The sequence below is a fragment of the Microcaecilia unicolor genome, chromosome 1 (genome assembly GCF_901765095.1).
Source record: "Microcaecilia unicolor chromosome 1, aMicUni1.1, whole genome shotgun sequence".
Taxonomy (NCBI): domain Eukaryota; kingdom Metazoa; phylum Chordata; class Amphibia; order Gymnophiona; family Siphonopidae; genus Microcaecilia; species Microcaecilia unicolor.
In genome coordinates, this window is record NC_044031.1 from 102,326,753 (window position 1) to 102,351,881 (window position 25,129).

The 25,129-nt window shown below is 43.0% G+C and overlaps 1 protein-coding gene across 1 annotated transcript in view; it reads left to right on the forward strand.

The window, feature by feature from the left end:
• Positions 1 to 13,196, forward strand: part of MPP7 (membrane palmitoylated protein 7) — a 517,419-nt gene extending 504,223 nt beyond the window's left edge. The window contains exon 17 of the mRNA XM_030199273.1: positions 12,316 to 13,196. Within this exon, the coding sequence (XP_030055133.1) occupies positions 12,316 to 12,495 (180 nt within the window). The 3' untranslated portion in view covers positions 12,496 to 13,196. The remainder of the gene's footprint in view (positions 1 to 12,315) is intronic.
• Positions 13,197 to 25,129: the final 11,933 nt, after the last annotated feature.

The following is a 25,129-nucleotide window of genomic DNA, read 5'->3' on the forward strand; positions in this document are numbered from 1 at the left end:
AGAGACAAGGAAGATGGAGCCTGAGGGACCAGGAGGGGATGAGGATTCTCGTGCCTGGGCTGATTTTTGGCTACAATCTGCCTCTGAGAGATGCTAATCATTTCTAACAGAGGTTTAGTTGTAAGGACTCCCCCTTAAAAATAAGCACTTTCTTTTGGTTATTGAGAGTGTTTGCGCCAAAAGCAAAGAACATACTGACAGCAGCAAGATGACTAGAATCTAACCCATGATTGGTAGCAGCTCAGTTATTGTAAAATTGTAAAATTGTCAGTTATTGTAAAATGACTTTTTACCCTCTCTCTTTTTTGCTAAGCCCAGGGTAGGCCTTAGAAAGGCGGTAACGCAAGTTGAAGACCTTGTGGAAAGGGGCTGGAATTCTGCAAGCCCTGCCTCCTGCAGAAAGGTGCGAAATGGCACTCTAGACGATACACCCTGTATGAATCCACACAAAAGATCAACTTCACTAATAAGAATAGCTGTTAAATAACACAATGTCCGCCAGTGAAGACCAAAATATGTGACTTCTCAAAACATGGGGAAAATGTCTCATACACTCCTGTGGCAACACTCTCACTTTTCAGGTGCACACAGCGCAAAAAGTAATCATAGACATAAAAAACCCCTTAGATACTTTTTTGTTTTTTAAATATGCAAAAAAGTGTATTAAAAATATGCATAATTTAAATTCTTCGCTTTTGAACGCCCAAACGGACAGCAAGAATTCAAATCACTTATCTTAACCTGCTGTCCAGTTCAAATGAATGGTGGTACTTCCTTGCTTCCAGAAACACTGTCATGCAGTCCCAACGGTTCTGTTTTGCTCCGCTTCTTCAGGGAACCACATTGCCATACTAGAAACAAACACAAGGGCAAAATGTGCATCATGACAAAAAACAAAAAAACATTATTTTAAATCAAACAAAAGTCACTACAAAAAGGTGTCTAACATCCAAATGCTGGAGGGTTAACTTCCCATTGCCTTCAGGTTAGCAAACATCAGAGCAAACTGAACGGTTGGCTATAACCAGACCCTGTCCAAACACAGTTTGCCACCAGTTCACAGCTGATTCCCACACAGCCAATAACTTTCAAGAAAATAAATAAATCAATTAATAAACAATCCTGCAGCTAGGGAGGATTCTGACGCCTCAGAGGTGGGCTGGTTACTATGGCCACCTCCTGCTGACATCAGCATCCACTCCCACTATGGAAACAGGAGTGACAGGAAACGGCTGTGAGTTCAGTCAGTGAAATTGCAGTGATCCTAAAGCCCTAGAGAGTGTGCAGGGAAATTACTCAGTTCAAATTTCACAGCACAGGGAGGATTCCTGTATATATATATATATATATATAATTGTAATTTGCTTTAAATGTTTGATGTAAGCCACATTGAATCCGAGCTTGTTTAGGATAATGTGAGGTACAAATGCCATAAATAAGCATGGAAACCTCTTTGGGAGGCATAAACAAGTTTTGGAACTTTCAGCCAAAGGTATTTTTCAAGACCAACTAGTTTGTCCTATCTCTCATGATGCATTTCACCATTGGACATGTTTTAACTCCAGATTGTTTACAAAGACTCCTGAGGCAGACCTGTGGCTGAAACATAGTACTGTGTTGAGTCTCCAGTCAGTTAACTCTTTTTAAGATTTCAAGATTGCTTCATTTGTTCCTGGAGCACATGGTCTATTTCCCACTGTTTGTTCTTGTGTATCCGTCATGGGATTTCAGCGTTCCTCTGCCTAGGTGGATTTTCTCTTAACATCTCACTGAAGTCATTTCTGTCTTTGAGACCTTTTAGTTTTTCCCTTCTTTTGATTCTTATTCCTGACATCCTTAGAAGTGTATTTTTGAAATGAGGCAAATGCCCAGTTTCAGATGATTGGTGTATTTTTACAGAGTAGAGGAGTAGTCTAATGATTAGAGCAACAGACGGACAACCAGGAAAGCTAGTGTTCAAATCTTGCCACTATGACCCTTCTTATGACCTTGGCAGAGCTGGGGTAAAAGTACTGGCTTCAAAAGTAGTGAAGTAAAAGTAGAAGTCTTATCCAAAAAAAAATACTCAAGTAAAAGTAAAAAAAAACCCCCCAAAACAATACAGCTCTTAAAATGACTTTATTACAAAATAAAAAGTATTCTTAACAAGCTGGACCACAGAATCTAGTATATTTACAAGCAATACTGTATTGTGATTATGTACCTATCAATTTATAATCTGCCTAGATCTCTGTGGGTACAATGGAACAGAAACTTAATAAATGAATTTACAAATTTAAAGTACTACCTTTTTAAAAAAAAACTTGTTAAATTTATTTCTGAGAGGATAGAGGAGGAAAGGAGTTTTGTGTTTTACATTTTCAAATGATTGCTGCTATCAAGTTTTTAATAGCTATATGGATAGCATTTTAAAATGTAGATTAATTTTACATTTGTAAATGTTTTGTCTTTTAATCACCTCCATGACAAGTTTCCATGTGGGAAACCAGCAAGAAAGGGTGGGACGGAAAGGGAAACTCTATCCAAGAGAATGAAGCAGCAAGTCACTGGTGTGCCCACTGTTTCCCTTCCCTGCCTCCTCTGCAACCCTAAAGAGATCAGACAAGCTAGGGAATGATACCTGCAAATATTCAGTTGGATCTCTCTTGGCTCAGTGGTGGGCTGATTGCTTAGCTTGCTGTAGCAAAAAAATAATACACCCCAACCTAGTACTGCTGCAGAGTGCAGAGCAGACACAGTGAAGACTCTGAGACCGAGAGCTAGCTACTAGTTAGTAGCAGTGAGTAATGCTACCTTCGGAGGCAGCAGAGTGGAGGAGTGGCCTAGTGGTTAGAGCACCAGTCTTGCAATCCAGGTGAGCATGTGGAAGTCTCTGGAATATTCTCTCAGCTGCACGTGGAGGGTCCCACACATACGCGCCAGTAGTCAGGTGACCTCTGATGGTGTTGGCCCGTTCGTGTCACAAAGTGTGATCCTACATCAGCCTGGGCAGAGTGGGATTTTCCCTGCAGACATGCAGAGCAGTGCCAGCTTAGCTCTGCTAAGGAGCTACACCAGGTCCTGGCAACTGTAGATAAGTGAGCAGCATTAACGGAGGGGTTATGGGCAAGTTGGTCAGGCTGCAGGAGCAGGACTTTACTAAACACAACATGCACATGTAACGACTTCAGTTCATATGTACATTTCCTTTGAGTTCTCCTCGCTTTAGTCAGCACACTGCACTAGTCTATTGCTAAATTAGGAGGAGATGGAGGAGGAGGCAGGAGTAGGAGCTACCTCAGAGTTCTCTGGGTGAGTGAGAGGCTGATGGTACACTTGTTCAATCATACTCTTTTGGGGGGGAAGGAACTAGGGTTTCCAAGTGATGTCAGACACTGGCTTGCATCTGATTGGGCCTGGACTCCCAGTCCCGGCTCATCTATTTCTGGGACTAGATGTTTGGAGCCAGTCAGATGCTAGCTGGGTCTGACATCACCTGTAGAGGGGGATAAACAGAAAATATGGAAAATACTTTAAAAAAAAAATACTTTCTAAGCTTGCTCTTTCTTTCTTAGTACAAAAGTAAAGCTTACTTGAAACAAGTTACAAGTAAAACGTATGGCAAAAAATGCCTGTCCATCCAGGGGCAAATACCGCCCAGAAAATATAGCGAAATAGGTCCAGATTGAAGTGTGAGAAAACCCAGAGTTGGAAAATGGTCCAGATTGGCAAAGAGTTCTATAGAAATAAAGTCCCTGCCCCTCCCCACCTCACCCCCCAAATATGGCCGGCATTTCAGTGGGAGAGAAAATTTCAGCCTCATATATCCACCTCATAAGCGCAGCAACATTGCAAATCCTCAAGTGAGGTGAACTTACCTAATCCCCCCCCCCCCCCCCCCCCACACACACACACTCTTTTACTTTAGGTAGTTTTTGATAGCTTATTTGGGCCACCTTGGAATTCCAAATAAAACCTCGAATGATCCAGACTGACATCTCCTGCAAGGGATATAGGATTTTGGGGAAAAAGAACCATTTTCACTAATACTATGTGCCCCATTAATGAAAGAGGAAGATTCTGCCATTTCGTACATAGGGATTTAATTTTATCAGTAGTAGATGTTATATTGCTGCTGTTGTGCCACAACTAAGGATAATCCCTAGATTCTTGAGTCTCCCCTTAGCAATACCTACTCCTAACATAAAGTGCCATATTTCGTGTTTGTTAGACCCAAGAAGCAAGATTCTGTTTTGTTGTTGATCTTTAGCTCTGAAAAGATCCAATGGTGTCTATAATTTTCATAATATGCCTCATATTGTAATCCTCATATGCCACATACAATAGCATATCATCTGTAAACATTCTTTTTTGTTAACTTATAAATTTTATTGAAACATCATCTTAAGTACAACATAGAGCCTCCTTCAAACCCTTTTATCCCTCCTCCCCCCCTTTCCTCCCCCCCCCCCACCTACCAACCCCTCCATTCCCTCTTTACCTCTCCCCCCAACGGTCCGAATACCTCCTACTCTTTGATTCCCCCACCCTTTGTACCCTTTTTATTCTCCAGGTGCGACCATTCTGGCGCCGCAGGATTATATCTACCCCTGCGTTTGTCTGTCAATTTTTCCAGCTCTATGATAGTGCTAAATTTGTCCAACCAGTTGTAAATTGTTGGTCCTGTATTCTTCTTCCAATGCATTGCTATGATGGTTTTTGCTGCTGCTAATCCCATTCTTTTAAATCTCTGTTGCCATCTCCGTCTTCTCTGGTTCCCCCACCCCAGGAGACACCATTTAGGATCATATGGAAATGTACCTTCTAAAGCCTCTGACAACCTGTCCGTTATGTCCTTCCAATAGGGTTGAATCAACGTACATTCCCACCAGATATGAAAAAATGTTCCCATCTGTAAACATTCTTATATGATAGTCTCTGTTCCCTAATTTAAGGCCTTCTAGATGGGATCACTGTGGATTTTCGCTGCAAATTGTTCTAAGGAATAAGAGTGATGACAAAGGACATCCCTGTCTAGTACCCCTGCTTAATTCAAAGGATTCTGTTAACCATTAAGAGTTGTGCAGTTGGTTTCGCAAAAAGGACTTTCACCCAACCCACAAAAGCTCCCAAAATTCCAACTGTCTTCATCATCCAGAACAAGTGCTGCCAGGTCACCATGTCAAATGCTTTTTCGACATCTAAACTAACTACAATAGCCTCCTCTTGCGTGTAACAATTTCCCTGCAGTGTAGCTAGAACTTTTAATAGGTTCATGGAAACATAGCAGCCAGGAACAAAAATCTCACCTACAAGCTTATTTTCGAAAGAGAAGGGCGCCCATCTTTCGACACAAATCGGGAGATGGGCGTCCTTCTCTCAGGGTCGCCCAAATCGGTATAATTCAAAGTCGATTTTGGGTGTCCCCAACTGCTTTCTGTTGCGGGGATGACCAAAGTTCCCGGGGGCGTGTTGGAGGTGTAGCAAAGGCGGGACTGGGGCATGCCTAACACATGGGCGTCCTCGAGCGATAATGGAAAAAAGAAGGGCGTCCCTGACGAGAACTTGGCCGACTTTACTTGGTCCATTTTTTCTTGCGACCAAGCCTCAAAAAGGTGCCCAAACTGACCAGATGACCACCAGAGGGAATCGGGGATGACCTTCCCTGACTCCCCCAGTGGTGACTAACCCCCTCCCACCCTGAAAAAAACAACTTTAAAAGCTTTTTTTTGCCAGCCTCAAATATCATACTCAGGTCCATTGCAGCAGTATGCAGGTCGCTGGGAGGGGGGTGTCAGCGGAGGCACAGCGAAGGCATGGACGTCCTTCTTTCAAACATTTTGGACATCCTGATCTGCCTCCCCCACCACAGGGATGGCCAAATTTCAAGGGAGTGGAGTGGCCTAGTGGTTAGAGCACTGGTCTTACAATCCAGAGGTGGCCGGTTCAAATCGCACTGCTGCTACTTGTGATCCAAAATCCAAATAAATAAAGGGGGTATCGGAGGCATAGCGAAGGCATGGATGTCCTCACAGAAACATCCACATTTTGGACGTCCTCAACTGCCCGTCGCAGGGACGGAGGCATAGCGAAGGCGCCTAACACTTTGGACAACCTTCACCCATACTCAAAAAAAAAAAAAAAAAAAAAAAAAGACGTCCCTGACGAGCACTTGGACTTTTTCACCTGGACTTGTGTGTTTTTAAAGTTGTAGACGGCAATTTATTTAAGGTTGTAGATGGCTATTATACACGCAGTTTGTGTGCGTGTATGAAGCCGTATTTAGCATTCGCAGAGCAGCCACGCATAACACTTGGCTGCTCTGCACTGGCTTCCCCAGCGAGCAGCTCATTTACATGCGATTTCCTTCATGCATGCCCGTTCCTTTCCGAATCATTAAGGGAGCGGTAAGGGAAGGGCTTTTACTGTTCAGTTAGTGCATCAGTTAGTCCACTGCAGTGCCCCCTAGGGTGCCCGTTTGGTGTCCTGGCATGTCAGGGGGACCAGTGCACTACGAATGCTGGCTCTTCCCACGACCAAATGAGTTGGATTTGGTTGTTTTTGAGATGGGCGTCCTCGGTTTCCATTACGGCCAAAAACCGGGGACGACCATCTCTAAGGTCGCCCATCTCAACATTTAGGCTGACCATCTCTAAGGTCGACCTAAATGTTGAGATTTGGGCATCCCCGACCGTATTATCGAAACAAAAGATGGACTCCCATCTTGTTTCGATAATACGGGTTTCCCTGCCCCTTCACCAGGACATCCTGCGAGGACATCCTCAGGAAAACTTGGGCGCCCCTTTCGATTATGCTCCTCATGGAGAACTATGCACCCAGGACAGTTGGACTTCACTTTTTACACTTTCTCTCTCAGAATGTTTATTCAAGAATTGACTACTTCCTCCTCCTCTCTGATTCTCTGTTCACCAAGATACATAAGGTTGATATTGCTTTACTCGTGCTAGCCGACCCACTCCCCAATACTGTACACCACTACCATAGCCCTAAGGGGTGAAGGGGGGCACCTAGATGTGGGTACAGTGGGTTTGTGGTTAGTTTTGAAGGGCTCACATTTACCACCACAAGTGTAACAGGAACGGGGGATGGGCCTGGATCCGCCTGCCTGAAGTGCACTGCACCCACTAAAACTGCTCCAGGGACCTGCATACTGCTGTGATGGAGCTGGGTATGACATTTAAGGCTGGCAAAAAATATTTAAAAAGTTTTTTTTAGGGTGGGAGGAGGTTGGTGACCACTGGCAGAGTAAGGGGTGGTCAGTTTGGGCACCTTTTTGAGGCTTGGTCGTAAAAAAAAAATGGACCAAGTAAAGTCGCCCAAGTGCTCAACAGGGACGCCCTTCTTTTTCCCATTATCGGTCGAGGACGCCCATGTGTTAGGCACGCCCCAGTCCCGCCTTCACTATGCTTTCGACACGCCCCCATGAACTTTGGTCATCCCCACGACGGAAAGCAGTTGAGGACGCCCAAAATCGGCTTTTGATTATGCCGATTTGGGCGACCCTGGGAGAAGGACGCCCATCTTCCGATTTGTGTCGAAAGATGGGCGCCCTTCTCTTTCGAAAATAAGCCTGCAAGTATCTGAATCCTAAATCATTCATCAGAAAATTAACTCCCTTCTTTGTGCCCTTTTGAGTCTGTTTTGGGGGATTTGCAATCAATCTGAGAAATGGCTGCAGTATTAAGGTCTCCCCCTATGATCAAATGATATCCCATTAATGAAGATAAATGCATCAGTAGGGAGGAGAAGATCACGTGGCTATACACATTTGGGGCGTATACATTTCCTAATACTAGTCAGTGTTCCAGAGATCTCCTGCTAAGGACAAATCTACCCTCCAGGTCTTGAATCTGTTTGTGGATATGGAGTTGGATGTATTTGTGAATGAGTATAGCGACTCCTCATTGTCTAGAGTTGAAAGCAGAAAAACTTATCTGACCCACTCAATCCCTCCAAAGCTTAGCATGTTCAGTTGTATTCAAATGAGTTGTAAGTTCACTATATTTATTCCCTCCTTTCTCAAGTATGATAAAATCTTTGTTCATTTAATAGGCGAATGTATGCTATCAACATAGCATTGTAATTTTCAAATTAACCATTATCAAATGGGAAAAACTGAATTATATAACTTGATAATGGCAGAGTGTGGCAGGGACAGAGGGCTCCCCAGCACAACCCTTCTGCAGTTCCAAGTTCTCGCATCTCATTAGAGGACCTCATACTCATTTGGCCCATCTCTAAAAATAATAAGGTTCCTTTCAGTACAGTAAGCATCACCCAGAAATGAAAGATTGTTACATGCAACACACTCACATTCAACAGACATTCACACTCCTCCCTCCCCCAAACTTCCAAGTTTACCCTTGAAATGCATTCTACCCTACTTCCCTTGGGACCAGCTGCAGGGTAAGGGGTAAAGTACCCAAGCACCAAATAGCATAACATAAAGACTAAAGTACAACTGTACAAACCACAACTAACTACCAAAGAATGTGGAAGGCGAGAGCAAACTCCCATCATTGATATATAACAGAAGAAGTCTGGTCACCCTTAAAGCAGTAATTTTATGCATGAATATAGTAGCATCAAGGAACATTTCCCAAGTGGTAGCTCTTATTACCATTAGTAGAGCAAATTAAGTAAAGCAAAGGCCATCCCGCAGAAAGGTTCCTTATATCACAGGTACCCCAGCTCACTTGGTGCCAGAGGAGGAAAAAGAAAAAGAGAAACCCCTAGACAACCAAGGCAGGCAATTAGTCTCATAATGTCAAAAAAGTCTGACACAGGTGCTTATCTCTATATAAAACGCACCTCCAACATTCTAATGAAGCCTCAAGTCTCCAAACGTTCTAAATTTGTAGTTGTGTAGATCGCTGTTCCTCCATGAGTGTCAGCTCCACCTTCGCGTTACAACGTGATGACGTCGAGGGTGGCGCAATGACAATGAATCGCATCGCCCACCAGTTGCTACGCGATGAAACGTCCCGTCAGACGTATCGCGAACCTATGCGAACGACCTACAAGAAAGAAGGGAGGACTACCATCGCCCCGAGCCAGCCTGAACGTGCGAGGGAGGGACGGAGGGAGACAGGCAGGCAGCCTGAATGTCGGAGGGTGAGAAGGAGGGAGCCAGCCAGCCTGAACATGGGTGGGAGGGAGGGAGCCAGCCTGAACGTGGGTGGGAGGGAGGGAGCCAGCCTGAACATGCGAGAGAGGGACGGAGGGAGACAGGCAGGCAGCCTGAACATCGGAGGGAGGGAGGGAGCCAGCCTGAACGTGGGAGTGGGAGGGAGGGGGCGACGACCCTGAAAGGCGGAGGGAGGGGGGACCACGACCCTGAAGCTGGGAGGGAAGACAGGGGGAGGGGGAAGGAGGGCGGGAGACGGAGGGGGGGGGGGCCCTGCCGCACACTCTCATTCTTTCTCACACACACACACTCAATCTCACACACACACTCTCACACAGACAGCCTCACTCTGTCACACACACACACACTCGCACATTCACTCTGTCTCTCTCACACAGTCACTCTCACACACACTCTCTCAAACATACACACTCCGAGGAAAACCTTGCTAGCGCCCGTTTCATTTGTTACGGAAATGGGCCTTTTTTGATAGTTTGTTGATAAGTTTGGTTTCCACAGTCTACAGCAGAGGAGGAGGAGGCCATCTCCGAAGCCGGTAGAAGGCACTTAACAAAGAGTTCCAGTTCTTTGGTGGTGTCCATGGAAAGGGTCTTGTTGTGGGCTTATCTCACGCAGGCCAGTTGCATTAAAGTGATGCAGCTCATTAATATTAAACAGCTCATTGCAGAAAGGCACCATAGCTCTGTACCTAACAGATAATTGGACTGAGAAATCTTGAAAAATTAGGACCTTCATTCCTTCATAAATGAGGTCTTGATGCTACCAATATTGCAGAAGAATCTGTTCTTTAACAGCATAGTTCAAGAACCGAGCTATGAACAGCTTGGCTTCTTATCATTTTCCCTTCATTGGCCTATTCAGTGTGCATGCTCTATTACTATCTGTGTAGCCAGTGTTGGAAGGCCCAAGGCCTCCGGTAGCCATTTCTGAAGAGTATCTGTGTAGCCAGTGTTGGAAGGCCCAAGGCCTCCGGTAGCCATTTCTGAAGAGTATGATTCAGGTCCTGGTCCTTGACCAAATCTGGTATACCATTGAACCTTAGATGATTGTGTCGTCCTCGGTTCTCCTAATTCTCCAAACAATTCATGAGTGTCTTATTTGCAGATTCCAAAGTGCAGAGCCACTCCTCGACATTGTCAGCTCTCTCTTCATGATGTGTCAATCTCTCCTCCACCCTTTGAAGTCGGTTAGCATGCAGATCCAGGCCCTCCTTGATTTCTTCAATGGTCATATGTATCTTTGCTAACTTTCCTCCATCACCTCTGTGAGCGATCGAGTCAGCTCTTTTACTGCAGCATCCTGCAAGGTGAAGATTGGAGCCCCCATCTCCTCCATCTTGGATTCTTGCCCTTCTCCCTGTTGAGATTTTACTGACATTTCTTGAAGAAACTCCTGCAGAGGCAGTCGTGTAAGGAGTAGGAGAGGGTCAGCACGGCAGGAGGGCTTCACAAATGAACATAGGTATGCCAGGTTTATAAAAAAGAATAAGTTTAATGCAGCATGCCCCAGAGCTGTGAAGCTGGATGACCTTTCATCTCTGGTGCATCATGTGACTCCCTCAAGCTTTAAAGGATCATGAGATTAGATCATAATATATGAATTAATCAGTGCATATTTTATAGCGAAAAAGGTGCCGGTACTCAAATGCCAGGCCACCCTTCAGAGGGTGGGGTGATCACTAAGGGACCCACCCCACAATAGCCAGACCCCCTGCAACCAGTCACAGAATCTATGACAAGGCAGAATTAGTGTGTAGAGCTTGAGGTCTTTCATTAAAACTTGGGGACCCTGGGTCAATTTTAGCAGACAATGGAAAAGGTGCCGGTACTCAATACCCAGAAGTACCCCCTCAAAAAAAGCTCTGGAATTAATACATTAATCTGTCTCACTTTGGTCCTGAAAATGAAGAACAGGTATGTCCTTTTCTTGACTCTTAGTTGCAAATAAACTTCTTAGTGATAACGTTGACGCACAGTAATTGACTGAGAAAGTAGTTTTACAACAACAGAAACACAGTAAATATGTCTAACTATAGTCCGTTGACTGGTGCACTTATTTTTCAAGCCAAGTTCTTCCTTTTGCCTCTTGTTTTGCCATCACAGCTCCAACTTTCCTACTCCTTCATTTTCAGATACCCAGCAAGAAAGAGAGGTGATTGTACTTGCCCATTTATGATCATCTCATTTCTCAGCTCTAGAAAAAGAGGAGAAATTGTCAAAGTGGGCTACTATTAAGATAGGTTATTTTACTGTCATCCCGGGTTATTATTAACTAGGTCTCATTGCAGAAAATGGGACCTGTGCTACAGTAGCACAAGTTGTATAAAATAGCATGACTTAACTATAGCCCACATTGATTACACCCCTAAATCTTTTTTAAAATCATTTCTGAATTATTCTTTTTCTTACATAGTATGCCTTTTAAATTAAATATTGATTATAAATTGCCACAGTTTTTTTTAGAATATATTGTTAATAATTTTCCTTATTTCAGTGTGGTCCTTTCATGTTGTATTGCTTCTGTAATATTTTTCATTCCTAAGAATAGGACATAAAAATATCAGAGAAAAAAATGCAAGAAATAAAAGATAATGATTTGGCTTACCTACACCTCTCCTTTTCCTTATGGAATGTAATTTTATTACAGGACAAAAAAGGCATATATGCACCTATGTGCTTTTATGAAATTGCCTCCCAAAAGCTGCACACAAGGTAGTACTAACTTTGTATATGTATGTGCTGGTAGAAACCAGTGTGAGTGTATTCTGGTCTGTGCATTGTTAAATAACATGTTGGCAACAAAGTATGGAAAGTAATTTGTCAGAGTATCCTGAATGTAGATAGCTATACTATAAAAAACATGTTGCTGTAGTATTTCCAGTACAGTAATTTTTATAGCATCACCTCTTAGTGAATTGTGCTGAAAAAGGGAAGAGAGGAGAAACTACACTGTCAAGATGAATTTAGTTATATGGAGGTCCACAGAAAAATAATATAAAATGATGGCTGCTGAAAAGTCTGTGGTAAGAAAAAAATGGGTATCATTTGTCAATGAAAAATGAGCATGCTAACCAATTACTGTAGATTTGAATTTGGACTCATTTGGTCAAAAGCAAATAGATTCCCTTTTGGTTTTGCCTGACATGAACTGTTACTATATTTTCATAGGAAGAAGATTTTCAGGAAATGGTGAAGTCTGCTCAGATGATGGAGAGTCAATACAGTCATCTCTTTGACAAGATAATAATCAATGATGATCTTGCCACAGCCTACAATGAACTGAAAACTGCCTTAGACAAACTGGAGACAGATACCCATTGGGTTCCAGTAAGCTGGCAACATTCATAACTGGAAAGGAGGTTCTTTGATCTGTTTCAAGTAGTATGTATGACTGAAATTAAGGTAGTTACCATTTTGTTGGCGGAAATTTTCTTTTTAACCTATGGCAGACACTGCAAGCTGACATGCAGTCACACTGACTTCACACAGCCGGAATGTGGTATTAATTTTTTTTATTTTTAATTTAAAACAATCCTGTTTAAAATGATCCCAGCATAAGATCACACATCTGCTGTCATACCAGTTTTGCTGAATGCCAAACAGTGGAGTAATTGTGCGTAACTACAGGAAAATACAGGCTATAAATTCTTCTTGCATACAGTTGGATGGCTAAATTGAAGACAGCCACAGATACCTTTGGAAATGTTGGTGTTTATGGTCCCAAATGCCATGAAAGTTGCCTGGCAACAGCTGTAGGGTATTAGCACTTTTGGGCATTTGATATATAGCAAATAAAGAGATAGTTTGAGTGTAAAATGTGGGTTCGAGCAACATGCTAAGATGTTTCTTCTACCTGAGATGAAATCATAAACTTTGATTTGTGTGGCTTATGTAATAAGATCAGTTGATTGTACAGAAATACTAATTTGATTGTAAAATATTCTGAAGGGGAAGTCTGCTGCTGCAGTGAGTTTTGTGCATAGTATTTAATTACGTCCAACCTCATAAGTACTCGCCTGCAGCAATTCTCATAAGCTCAGTTATGCTTCCTCAACCTAACCTCTTAACAGGGCCGGCTCAACCGAGTGCATCATGAAGAGCAGGTACAAAGGCTGACAGAAACCCTCCCCCACCATACAACCATCTCCATGCAGTACCTAACTCCAGGGGTGTTCCCTTGTGGTTTAATGGGGAGCAAGAGCAATCCTCAGTCCCTCCTGCTCATCAGACACTGGGGTTCAAAATAGCATCTCTGACCCCTAGTGGTAATACTGTGAAACTATGCGAAGGGTCATCATTTTGAACCCTTGCATGATGGGGGGGGGGTTGAGGTTGGAGTGCTTGACTAGTTTGATTTGGGCTTACGGGTGAAGGGGATACATGTATTTTAGCAACAACAATTTAAAAAAACTGTTGCAGTGCACATTGAGGGTAGGTGGATGCTCTTTTTTCCCCCACATGTAGCTTTTTTAAAACGCTGCTCCCACTGGATGTGCTGGCAAATACACATGCACTCCTGCATATCCTTAACATTTTTTATAAAATGCTATGCATTTGGCAGAGCCTTTGTAAAACAGAGTGTGGATTTCACATCTCAGCCTGGTCTTCTCAGTTCCCTTCTCTGTGATATATAATTTGCATCCAAATGTCTTGTCAGATGTTTCAAGATATATCTTCTATTTCTGAAGCCCTTCTATACATATAGGACTCAATTCTGTAAATGGTCCGAATTTGGGCATTGAAAAACATGCGCTAAGCACTACTCTATAAATGGCACCATACTGTTTCTCTTTCCACCATTTCCACCGGGAAGCCTTTCCACAAATTCACCATCCTTTCAGTGAAGAATTATTTCCTGAGGTTACTTCTGAGTGTATCCCCTTTCACCTTCATCCTATGCCCCCTCATTCCAGAGCTTAATTTCAATTGAAAGAGACTCACCTCCTGTGTATAGATATTTAAATGTGTCTATTATATCTCCCCTCTCCCTTCTTTCTTCCAAAGTGTACATATTGTCTTGGGTTCTTGTGTCTGGACCATCTTTGTGGAATAAGACACCTATATATCTTAAAAATGAACATCTAGAAAAAAACATTTAAATGCCAACTGAAAGCACACTTGTTATGACTGGCATATTCTGTGCCTGCAAATGTTACGTTGTGATCTATTTGAGAGACCTGGACATTGTTTTTTCTCTTTTTTTTTGTGTGTGTACCAAGAAGAATTTGTACTGTATATTTCTTTTTATATGATTTTTATGTATGTTGCTTTTGTAAGCCATCCTGGATAAGGGTGGGTTAAAAATAATAAATCCAATCCAATTCCTGGCGCTCTGGTTAGTTCCAGGGACTCCAGGGTTGCCAGAGGCCAAAAAATTTCCCAGCCCCAATTTATGCTCAGAAGTAGCCCAACAATTCTGGCACCAAAAATAGCTATTGAGGGGGGGTGCTGATGAGGCTGGACTGGAACAACTAGACACTAGCTCCTTTCAGATCTCTTGTGGGTGGCTCTCAAAAAAAAAAAACAGCCTTTGGGGGCATTCCTGGCAGACCAGGGCCTGAGGTAGAGCAGAACTGAAACTTGCTGAGGCTGGAACTGGAACTTACTGAACTACTAGGCACTGGCTCTGAAAAGAGCCCCTGGGGTGGCTCTGAAAACAACCCTTGGAACTTCCTGAGGCTGGAACTGAAACTACTAGACACCGACTGTGAAAAGAACCCTTGAAGTAACTCTGAAAAGAGCCCATGGAACTTACTGAAGCTGGAACTAGAACTACTAGGCACTGGCTCTGAAAGGAGCCCCTGGAACTTGGATGAGGCTAGAACTGGAACTTACAGCTACTAGGCATTGACTCTGAAAAGAGCCCTTGGAACTTGCTGAAGCTGGAACTAGAACTACTAGGCACTGGCTCTGAAAAGAGCCCTTGGAATTTGCTGAGACTGAGGCTAGAACTTGAAGTGGAACTAGAAGGCACTGGCTCTGAAAAAGAGCCCTTGGTGTAGCTCTGAAAAAGAGTCCTTGAGGTGGCTCTGAAAAGAGTCCTTGAGGTGGCTCAGGAAAAGAGCCCTTGTAACTTGCTGAGGTTAGAACCTGAACTACTAGGCACTGGCTCTGCAAAGAGCCCTTGGTGTGGCTCTGAAAACAGCCCTTGGAACTTGCTGAGACTGGAACTGAAACTGAAACTACTAGACACTGACTGAAAAGAACCCTTGAGGTGGCTATGAAAAGAGCCCTTGGAACATGCTGAAGCTGGAACTAAAACTACTAGGCACTGACTGAAAAGAGCCACTGGAACTACTAGGTGGCTCTGAAAAGAGCTGTTGGGGTGGCTCTGAAAAAGAGCCCTTGAGGTGGCTCTGAAAACAGCCCTTGGAACCTGCTGAGGCTGGAACTGAAACTGAAACTACTAGACACTGACTGTGAAAAGAACCTTTGAGGTGACTCTGAAAACAGCCCTTGGAACCTGCTGAGGCTGGAACTGAAACTGAAACTACTAGACACTGACTGTGAAAAGAACCCTTGAGGTGACTCTGAAAAGAGCCCTTGGAACTTGCTGGAGCTAGAACTACTAGGCACTGGCTCTGAAACGAGCCCCTGGAACTTGGCTGAGGCTGGAACTGGAACTTACAACTACTAGGCACTGACTCTGAAAAGAGCCCTTGGGATTGCTCCGAAAAGAGCCTTTGGAACTTGCTGAAGCTGGAACTAGAACTACTAGGCACTGGCTCTGAAAAAGAGCCTTTGGGGTGGCTTTGAAAAAGAGCCCTTGGGATGGCTTTGAAAAAGAACCTTTGGGGTGGCTCTGAAAAAGAGCCTTTGGGGTGGCACTGGAAAAATGCCATTGGAACTTGATGATGCTGGGACTGGCACTGGCTCTGAAAAGAGCTCTTGGGTGCAGCCCTGGCTCTGTCAGCTAGCTGCAAAATAATCCTCAGGTATTGTCATCCTCATCGGCATCTCTTGCGTTATTGTCTGTTGAATTTACTCATCAGTGTATCTTGCAGCATATTCCTTTCGCCTCATGTAACAGCGAATATGCAACAAGTCTTCCATTCGCATCCTGTTTCGCAATTTTGTCTTGATGAGGCTCATCTGAGAAAATGTTCTTGCAACAGCTGCATTGCTGAAAGGTAAAGCCAACAACCGTAGTGCAAAATACCCCAACTCAAGGAAATTATGATCTCCCACGGTATCTGTATGATTTGCTACAGTAACCCAAAACTACTTGATGATGTCAGCAAACGTGGGCCACACCAATGTGCTGATCCACACACACTGTTGCTCCAGATCGCCAAGATTCCCCTTATAAAGATGTAATAATGATAACCTTGAGAGTTAAGGTTTGTGGGCTCCAAGGACAACGGATGGAGAAACATCTGCAAGATACTCTAACTGCTGTACATTTGCCTGTAGCCTCTGTGCATTTCCCTCATAAGTCCAAATATGTAATCCCAACAACATTCTTTATTTGATCCGCAAGTGTGCGTTCAATTCGAGATTAGGGCAACAGCAGCTCAAATTTGATCTCGAAGTTCATAGCCGCCAATGGTAGATGATGGGACCTGTCTTCCAAATTATATGCCTCTTGTACTGGACAAAATACAAAGCCCTCTGAGGTGCACATTTCCCAAAGCTAACATATTCCATCTAATACATTTAAAATAAAACTTTTTTTAAAACATCTTTGTTGTCTGGGCATTTTAGTTTTCCAAGCAAGCTGCTCTCAGTTTCTCTTTTCTGCTTTCCTGTCTTCTGCACGCTTCTTCCCAGTGGGTGCTATTTGTCTTTTCTCCACTTTCCTTCTTTCTTCTTCAATCCCCTCACTTCATGGACCTCTGACATATTTACTCTCTCTCTTTTCTGCTTGCCCATTCAAATTTCACCCTCTCACTCTTCAGTCCTCTACCTATATTTCATTTACTTATCAACATTTCATCTCTTCCTCTCAACCCCTAACTCTCACTCATTCCCTGGCCTCTTTCTCCCTTCTTTTTCAGCCACTCCTCATTACTACATTTCTACCCTCCTCTCACTCATCTCCTTGAGAAACCTCAATGTCTCTCCCACATAGTTCCACCATGCCAAGCATACTAGGACTAGAGGGCATGAGTTGAAGCTACAGTGTGGTAAATTTAAAACGAATCGGAGAAAATTTTTCTTCACCCAACGTGTAATTAGACTCTGGAATTCGTTGCCGGAGAACATGGTACGGGCGGTTAGCTTGACGGAGTTTAAAAAGGGGTTAGATAGATTCCTAAAGGACAAGTCCATAGACCGCTATTAAATGGACTTGGAAAAATTCCGCATTTTTAGGTATAACTTGTCTGGAATGTTTTTACGTTTGGGGAGCGTGCCAGGTGCCCTTGACCTGGATTGGCCACTGTCGGTGACAGGATGCTGGGCTAGATGGACCTTTGGTCTTTCCCAGTATGGCACTACTTATGTACTTATGTACTTATATCTCCCCCTTACCACATCCTTAAATCTAGCCCAGCTTCTCCTCATCCCTCTCTTTCTTCCACTCCTATGATTCAGCATCTCCCTGTCACCTCTTTTTCTCCTCTACCCCTAAGGTCCTGTATTTTCCTGTCCCTTCTCCCTCCCCCCTCAACCCGTATATCCCAGCAACTCCTTGTCCCCGCTCTGCCCCCTTTCCCCTTATGGTCCAACAATTCCTTGTTCCCTCTCTCTTCCCCTTCAACCCTATGGTGTATCACGCCATGCCCTCTCTCTCCCCCCCTACCACCTTATGGTCCAGCAGCTCCCTGTCCCCTTTCTCTCCCTCCCCCCAAAAAAGGTGCAGCTTCATTGTTCAGCAAGGCAGTGGCTAGGAGGAGATAGTGGCTATAGAAACCCAGCCTGGCAGTAGGAGACATAGCTACACAATGCTGTGCTCCTTCCTGGGCTGTGTAAGTGTCAAACAGCGCATCGGAAGTGAAAGCCTGCTAAGTGTGGTTTACCACCTATATAACCTGGGAAGGAGCATGGCATTGTTTGTGTAGCCACATCGCTTCTGGATCCAGCATCTCTCAACTTCTCTTCCCTCTATCCCCCACTGTCCAGGATCTCCCCCTCCCACTTTCTCTCTCCTCTTCCCTCTATGACTTGGCATCTCCCCCTCTCCTCATCCCCCTCGCCACAGGCCGGCATCTTCTCCTCTTTCCAGCGTCCCATATTCTGGCATTCCCTCCTCCTGTCCCCCTCCCCTTGCAGGTCCAGCATCAATCCTGGCCTCCTCCCCACTGCTCTCCATGGAGTTCCTTTAGGATGGGCCTTAAAAATCAAAACATCTGACAAAGCAGCTCAGCAGTATAGTTGCACACCTCATCCTTGACAATCTGGAAGTGAAGCTTTAGTTCATATTGATCAAGGACATGCTGAGCACAAGCGGCTATGGACAGCCAGCGACATTCTGACAATTTCAGGATCTTTAGTGGCTCTTCACCAACACTGATGCATTTGTATAATCATTTGTACTTCTGCTAGCACACACATGCGAGGAACTGAGTTGAAGTGAATAGCAAATACACTTAATGTGTACAATGTTAGGGCACACTTCAGGAAACTGTGAATTATTTTTGCCACACATGGTGTTACAGCCATCGGTCACAAAGCCCAAATATTTGTCTATTGCAACACGATTTGCTGTAAGAAAATTGGTAATGGCACTGAATATTCCATCTGCTGTACCAGACTCAAGTTATATCAATCCTAGAAATGTAGTGGTAATAACAGATCGAGAAATGACTATAGTAGCACACCATCACACACATCTGCTTCCCTAGCCCAATATCAGTGCTTTCATCAATAATCAGTGAGTGTGCTGTATCCATTTTCCTCCAGGTCCAAGATCAATTTTTCATGTACTGCAGGGCCAAGGACGTTCTTCAGTGTGGAACATTTTGTTCAGTGAAGAGCTATGTCTTTGCCTGAAATGTCCTTGAAAATCTTGCCTAGGTGATCAATCATAGTAATACTAGAACGGCATGCAACGTGTGCTGCCTACTTCAACTCTGCTGTTTTGACAGTGAGATCTATGCTTGTTGAATGACAGCTGATATCATATAAAGAAAACTTTTCTCCGAGTCATTTTAAATTTACTACATTGTAGCTTCATCTCATGCTCCCTAGTCCTAGTATTTTTGGAAAGCGTAAACAGATGCTTCACATCTACCCATTCAACTCCACTCATTATTTTATAGACATCTATCATATCTCCCCTCTGCCGCCTTTTCTCCAAACTGAAGAGCCCTAGCCGCTTTAGCCTTTCCTCATAGGGAAGTCGTCCCATCCTCTTTATCATTTATTCGCCCTTCTCTGCAACTTTTCTAATTCCACTATATCTTTTTTTAGATGTGGCAACCAGAATTGAACACAATATTTGAGGTGCGGTCGCACCATGGAACGATACAAGGGCATTATGACATCCTCATTTTTGTTTTCCATTCCTTTCCTAATAATACCTAACATTCTATTTGCTTTCTTAGCCGCAGAAGGTTTCAACGTATCATCAACAACGACACCTAGATCCCTTTCCTGGTCCGTGACTCCTAACGTGGAACCTTTCATGACGTAGCTATAATTCGGGTTCCTCTTTCCCACATGCATCATTTTTCACTTAATCACATTAAATGTCATCTGCCATTTAGACGCCCAGTCTCCCAGTAACGTACGGTCCTCTTGTAATTTTTCACAATCCTCCTGCGATTTAACGACTTTGAATAACTTTGTGTCATCAGCAAATTTAATTACCTCACTAGTTACTCCCATCTCTAGGTCATTTATAAATATGTTAAAAAGCAGCGGTCCCAGCACAGACCCCTGGGGAACCCCACTGACTACCCTTCTCCATTGAGAATACTGACCATTTAACCCTACTCTCTGTTTTCTATCTTTTAACCAGTTTTGAATCCACAATAGAACACTACCTCCTATCCCATGACTCTCCAATTTCCTCTGGAGTCTTTCATGAGGTACTTTCTCAAACGCCTTCTGAAAATCCAGATACGCAATATCAACCGGCTCACCTTTATCCACATGTTTGTTCACCCCTTCAAAGAAATGTAGTAGATTGGTAAGGCAAGATTTTCGAAAGAGAAGGCCGGCCATCTTCTGATACAAATCTCTCAAGGCCGGCAAAATCGGCATAATCGAAAGCTGATTTTGGCTGGCCTCAACTGCAGTCCATTGTGGAGCCGGCCAAACTTCAAGGGGGCATGTCGGAAGGGTAGCGAAGTACTCTGGGATGAATACCATCTGGTCCAGGAGATTTGCTACTCTTCAGTTTGTAGAACTGCCCCATTACATCCTCCAGGTTTACAGAGAATCCATTAAGTTTCTCCGACTCGTCAGCTTCAAATACCATTTCTGGCACCGGTATCCCACCCAAATCTTCCTCGGTGAAGACCGAAGCAAAGAATTCATTTAATCTCTCCACTACAGCTTTGTCTTCCCTAATCGCCCCTTTTACTCCTCGGTCATCTAGCGGTCCAACCGATTATTTTGCCGGCTTCCTGCTTTTAATATATCTAAAAAAAAATTTTTACTATGTGTTTTTGCCTCCAACACAATCTTTTTTTCGAAGTCCCTCTTACATCTCATCTAGTGCTCTCCAACTCTCTGGTCACCCACTCAAAGTAATCAGCCTTATCTGACAAGACCTACCTCTAGTGAAAAACCATGTTACCTCGGGTCCTGTAATTTATTGGATTCCAAAAACTTCACTATTCTCTGTTTTAAAAGTATTTCCATTAATTTACTTACCACAGACGTCAGACTTACCAGGCTGTAGTTCCCAACCTCTTCCTTACTTCCGCTTTTATGGAGAGGGACCACATCTGCTCTTAAATTATTAAATTGCGTGCACAAATTTGCACATGCAGTTTTGAGCACTATATATAGAATTAGGGAAATAATTTATACTTTCAACAACTGAATATTTCTGCTTAACTGTATAAGTTATACATCTAAGTGGCATAGCCCCCGGAAAGCCCTAAATTTTGCCCCTTTCCAGTTGAATAATTTAGGATGTATAATTTATATGTTCAAAATAATTTGTTCAGTCCCCAGTAACTGAAAAGAAAAATAAACGTATGCAATATCCGCTGCAGAAGTGCTTTTAAATATTAACCTCATATAAACACACACACCCCTAACTGTAGTCTGATTTCTAAATATTTTCCCTGTGCAGCATGCAGATATTTTTTAAAAATAGTCTACTGTTGTAGCATTCATGTGGGTTGGCAAAATCTATGGTAATATGATATAAAAAGGTGCTTATAGGAAAGGAATGTTTAGCTTTTAAGAGGTGTGCCACAGAGTATGAGCTAGTTACTTAAAATCCTTTTGGGATTTGTAATAGGTGCAAAATGGAGAAGCAACCTTACAGAGCTGTGCCTTACTTACTGGGACATTGTAATTTGAAATCTTTTAACATAAATGGGTTTTAATAATTAGGAAATGAGTATAATCCTGTCCTTATTTTGTTATGTTTTAAATGAGAAAAGACATTAAAAGCCAGGTCCCCTCATTCTGTGTTTTAGATTTTTATTCTAATTTCCACTTATATTTTGAGGGGAGCAAGATTTGCTCACAACCTGGGTGGACATATTTCAAATTGGGCCGTTTTGGGTTTTTTTTTTTTTCCAAAATTGGGTAGATTTTAGTTATTAAGCAATTTTGCATATATTTCATCATCAACTACTGATTATGGTTTGACACTGTATATATCCAAACGAGCACAAGCATATGTACAGATTGTACATGAGTTTCCCTCATTTACATGTGTGATGTATAGTTGAAACTATTATTTTGTAATTGGCACATCAGTGACTGTGTCAAAATGTTTTGTCATTTATGGTGATATGATAAGAATTTAGCTTTCTTGTTTTTAAAAAGAAATTCTGAAACCTTATATGTATAGTTTGAATACAGTCTTTGGATTTCTTATTGATGTTATTTGCAATATGTCTGTTATATCTGGAACACACCAGATTTGTGAATGAAGCTCTGCATTCCAAGTATGTATTCTCTCTGTTTATGTACAGAAAGAGGTCGCCAGTATGCCATTGATGTACCCTAAATTGTATGTATGTCACTGATTTTTGTTTTTGTACTTTTTCAGCAAAACCAATGAAAGATACAGAACTTAGTTCTATAAGTGTATCTGTAAATTAGGGTTAATGACAGCTTTTATTGTGATCAAAGTTTAACCAAACAGTCCTAGTTTAACAATATAGGTGCTTCTGTTTCTAGGTACATGAACTTGATATGTTCTGGGGTTTATTTTTTTAGCTGTTCTACAGGCTGATGCACTAAAGTGCATTACCACATTACCAATTAATAAGTCCTATTAGAAATTATGGGGTCCGTTTACAAAGGTGCGCTAGCGTTTTTAGCGCATGCTAAAAATAAGCATGCGCTAAACATTAAATCGCCCATATATTACTATGGGTTTCACTAGCGATTAGCGCACCCTAAAACCGCTAGCACACCTTTGTAAAAGGACCCCTGTGAGAGCTGTGGTAAATAAAGTGTATTACTGTAGTGAATTGTCCTGTTTTAGTATTATGTCGGTATGTAAAATTGATGGTTTTCAGAGTTTTCCTTCCCACCAACCTGCCTTCACTGTTTTCTCTCTCCCTATCAGTATGCCTTTAACTCTCCTACCCCTATCCCCTCCCCCAACATTTACTTATTCTTCAGCAGCAGCTGTGCAATGGAAGGGGAGGAGAACTTAGGGCTACCATATTTGCCCTATGAAAAAAAAGAGGACAAATACCCCACACCCTGTCACACCCCTACCCCACCCTCTGTCACTTTGACCCCCCCCCCCCAAAGAAAGCCAGGTTCCCTCTCTTTCCCCTCATGTTATCCCCTCCCCAATTTCCCAGCCTCCCTCCACCCACGGGACTCCGTTCACTACCCCTCCCCTCCTGTACCTTATTGTCGTACCCTGGAAATCTCACGAGACTGCCGCTTGAACTCTCGGCAGCCATTTTGAAGCGGTGCCGGGAGCAAGACAGTCTGCAGATGCACTGGGCAGGAAAGAGGGGGCTCTTTCCTGCCCCAAAGAGGTCACTAGACCACCAGGGCACCACATTAATAAGGTAAAGGAGGGGAGGGGAGGATAGTGCACCCTGAGGCCTGTCCGCCCACCAGCCTGCCCGTTCACCCGCAAATCCGGACAAACGGGCAGGCTGACAAAACCCACCGGATGCCCGGAGTGTTCTCAAAAAGAAGACATGTCCGGGTAAAACCGTATATATTGCACCCTACTAGGGAGAGCCTCGATTTTTATGTGAGATTTAAAGGTTTTGACTGACTGTTCTGCCACCATTTGCATGGACACAAAAAAATGGAGGTAGACCAATGAAGTTCAAACACAAGGGTTTGGCTTTAATTGACGTCTAAAAGCACAACAAACTCAATGCAGTCTTGCGTTTTGGCACAACAAGCGCCTGCCTAAGGAGTCAATAACAATTATGGCACCATTTAACCAACCATGGAATGGTGACTTAAAAAATGCAGCAGTATATCAACCGCATAGGAACAAATGAAGTGTAAAACCGCTTACAACTATAAACTGTAAAAAGCTGACAAGCATCTGTATTGAGTCTACTATACAATAGGCTATTGCACTGGTTCCCAAACCTGGTCCTGGAGGCACCCGCACTCTAGCCAGTCAGGTTTTCAGGATACCCACAATAAATATTCATGAGAGAGATTTGCAAAGTTTGCATGCAGTGGTCCTGGAGTTGGTAGCTCACATTTTATGACTTGACTATGTCTGTGCAGTGAAAACTCTGTAAACACAAGCCAAGAAAACCATAATATTCCCTGTATGTCCAGCATTCCTGCTGTCTCCCTGTTCACTCTTCCACTTTCCTCCTGTCTCCTTATCCAGTATATCTCCCCCATGCTCAGATTTCCAGGATACCCACATGCAGTGCAAAGCTCTGTCATGATGGTGCAGCAGCAGTAGACTATCTACTTTTCAAAGGTTTCTGGATTTGAATTTGACTGAGACTGAGCCCAAGAATACTTAACAGAAGAGAGGATATTCTGCAACAACTTTGGCTGGCTTCTGAGTTACATGTGAAAGTCTTTGCATGTCATGTGCTTAAAGTTGTGCTGCACAAACAGAATTTATTTGACAGATTCAACTAGCAACTTGTTTCTCTCCTTTGTCCTGCTCTGCATTAAGGAAAAAACTTGTTCGGTGTTAGCATTATGTGATGGAATCACAATAAAGAGTTCTGAGAAACATTCTTCAGTCTTGCAGTTGTTGAAGTACTTGACCCATTTCTCGTGCAACAATAACTTTTCAAAATCTTCATTTCGGTTTGACTCAACAAATCTCTTCAAGTTGCAGAACTGATCAAAACATTTGCTATCATCAATGTCTATTTCCTTTTCTTCGAGATATGCCACAGTTGCAACAACTTTATTCCAACTTGGAATTTCAGTGAAAGCCATTCACGCAAATACAGTGAACTCCTCCAGTGGCACAGTCCACATCTCCAAATATTCCAAACATGTGGTGTACAGTGAGGCTACTTGTGAACAAAATGCATCACAGTGGTCATCCAGTCCATCTTGACACAACTTCATTAACAACTCCTTCACCTTTAGTGACATGAAACTGTCTTGTTCTTGACATCTGAGAACAGACTGGACAGATTGGCAGTTCATAACCTCCAGTAGCAAGTTATTTTCACGTTCCGGTTTGTCAGTGTGTGAATGGAGCACATTCGTCAGCAAATGCATATGCCAAAGGTAAATCTCATTCAGATCTTTTTCAAATAAATTTTGGATCACAGCAGGTGGCTTTTCTTGAGACTAAAAAGTAAGACTTCAAGACTGGAAACATCTTTAACAGCCAGTGGATGCTAGGAAACAAAGACAGCCATTGAGTCTTGCTGTGTTAAAGTAGCTGACAATATTCCACTTCAATAAATTTGCAGAACTCTTTCAAATGTTC